At 49.6% G+C, this 990-nt stretch overlaps 1 protein-coding gene across 1 annotated transcript in view; it reads left to right on the forward strand.

The window, feature by feature from the left end:
* NEMF (nuclear export mediator factor) overlaps positions 1-990 on the forward strand; it is a 20,708-nt gene that overhangs the window by 18,180 nt on the left and 1,538 nt on the right. The window contains exon 29 of the mRNA XM_010017137.1: positions 898-990. This exon is cut by the window's right edge and continues 56 nt beyond it. Coding sequence (XP_010015439.1) covers positions 898-990 — 93 coding nt within the window. The remainder of the gene's footprint in view (positions 1-897) is intronic.

Consider the following 990-nt stretch of genomic DNA (forward strand, 5'->3'; position numbering starts at 1 on the left):
CTGGAGGGACATGCTGACCACACAGCTCCCTGTGAGCAGGAGCAGAGTTGCAGGCTGGGGCTGGCTCACATGAGCCCTCCAGAAGGGCACAGCTCTGCTGTTAGAAGTCCTCTTTGTGCCCACAATGCTCTGAACCCAGCTTCCTTGTATGTAAAAAAAGTAAAAAGTGACCTTTTTTCTCTTCCTACCCTGCTTACCACGTACCTGCCCTATAGAAACTAGGGGCTGCCTAATTTGAAGTTTGTCCCTTGTCTTTGCCTCAGGAGGTGTTTGCTCTAGGCTGAAGGATGGCACAACACAATGCCATGCAAGTTGTTCTTTAGAAGTTGATTTACATTCAAAATTGCTCCAAATGTTTCTGTAATTACAGGCTGTGGGTGTTGCCCATGGCTGGAAATAAGTCTATTTCTTTAAATTAATTAATGAAGGAAGATAATGGTTGGATGGGGCTTGGAGCAACCTGGTGTAGTGGAAGGTGTCCCTGCCTGTGGCAGGGGAGTTGGAACCGGATGACATTTAAGGTCTTTTCCAACCCGTTCTCTGATTCTATAGGGGGAAGCTTTTGGTGACACTGTGAAGATATAATGACACTTGGGGGTCCCATTTGGATCATTTAAAACCAAGATCCATCTTATTTCAAATGATGTGATTTTAGTAATCGGAGATGGTCAGTAATGAATCGTGGCTTGGTAACTCAAGGCCAGTGAAGTGAGTGATAAATAGTGCACGTTGGTAACGCTGTCGTGAGATCTGACATGTGGTACCTGTAGGAGGGCAGCTGCTGCTGTGGTTCAGCTGGGAGGGGAGACCCTCCAGCTTCTGCCCACTGTGACTACGGGAGTGAGGGGCTGGAGAGGTGCTGTCTGGTCTCACAGTGAAGCTCCTCTGCCTGTGCAGGAGGGTGAGGCGCTGCTGGACTCCCTCACTGGCCAGCCGCACCCTGAGGATATCCTGCTCTTTGCCGTTCCCATCTGCGCTCCCTACACAGCG

Source organism: Nestor notabilis, unplaced genomic scaffold, assembly GCF_000696875.1.
Source record: "Nestor notabilis isolate BGI_N333 unplaced genomic scaffold, ASM69687v1 scaffold3296, whole genome shotgun sequence".
NCBI lineage: Eukaryota > Metazoa > Chordata > Aves > Psittaciformes > Psittacidae > Nestor > Nestor notabilis.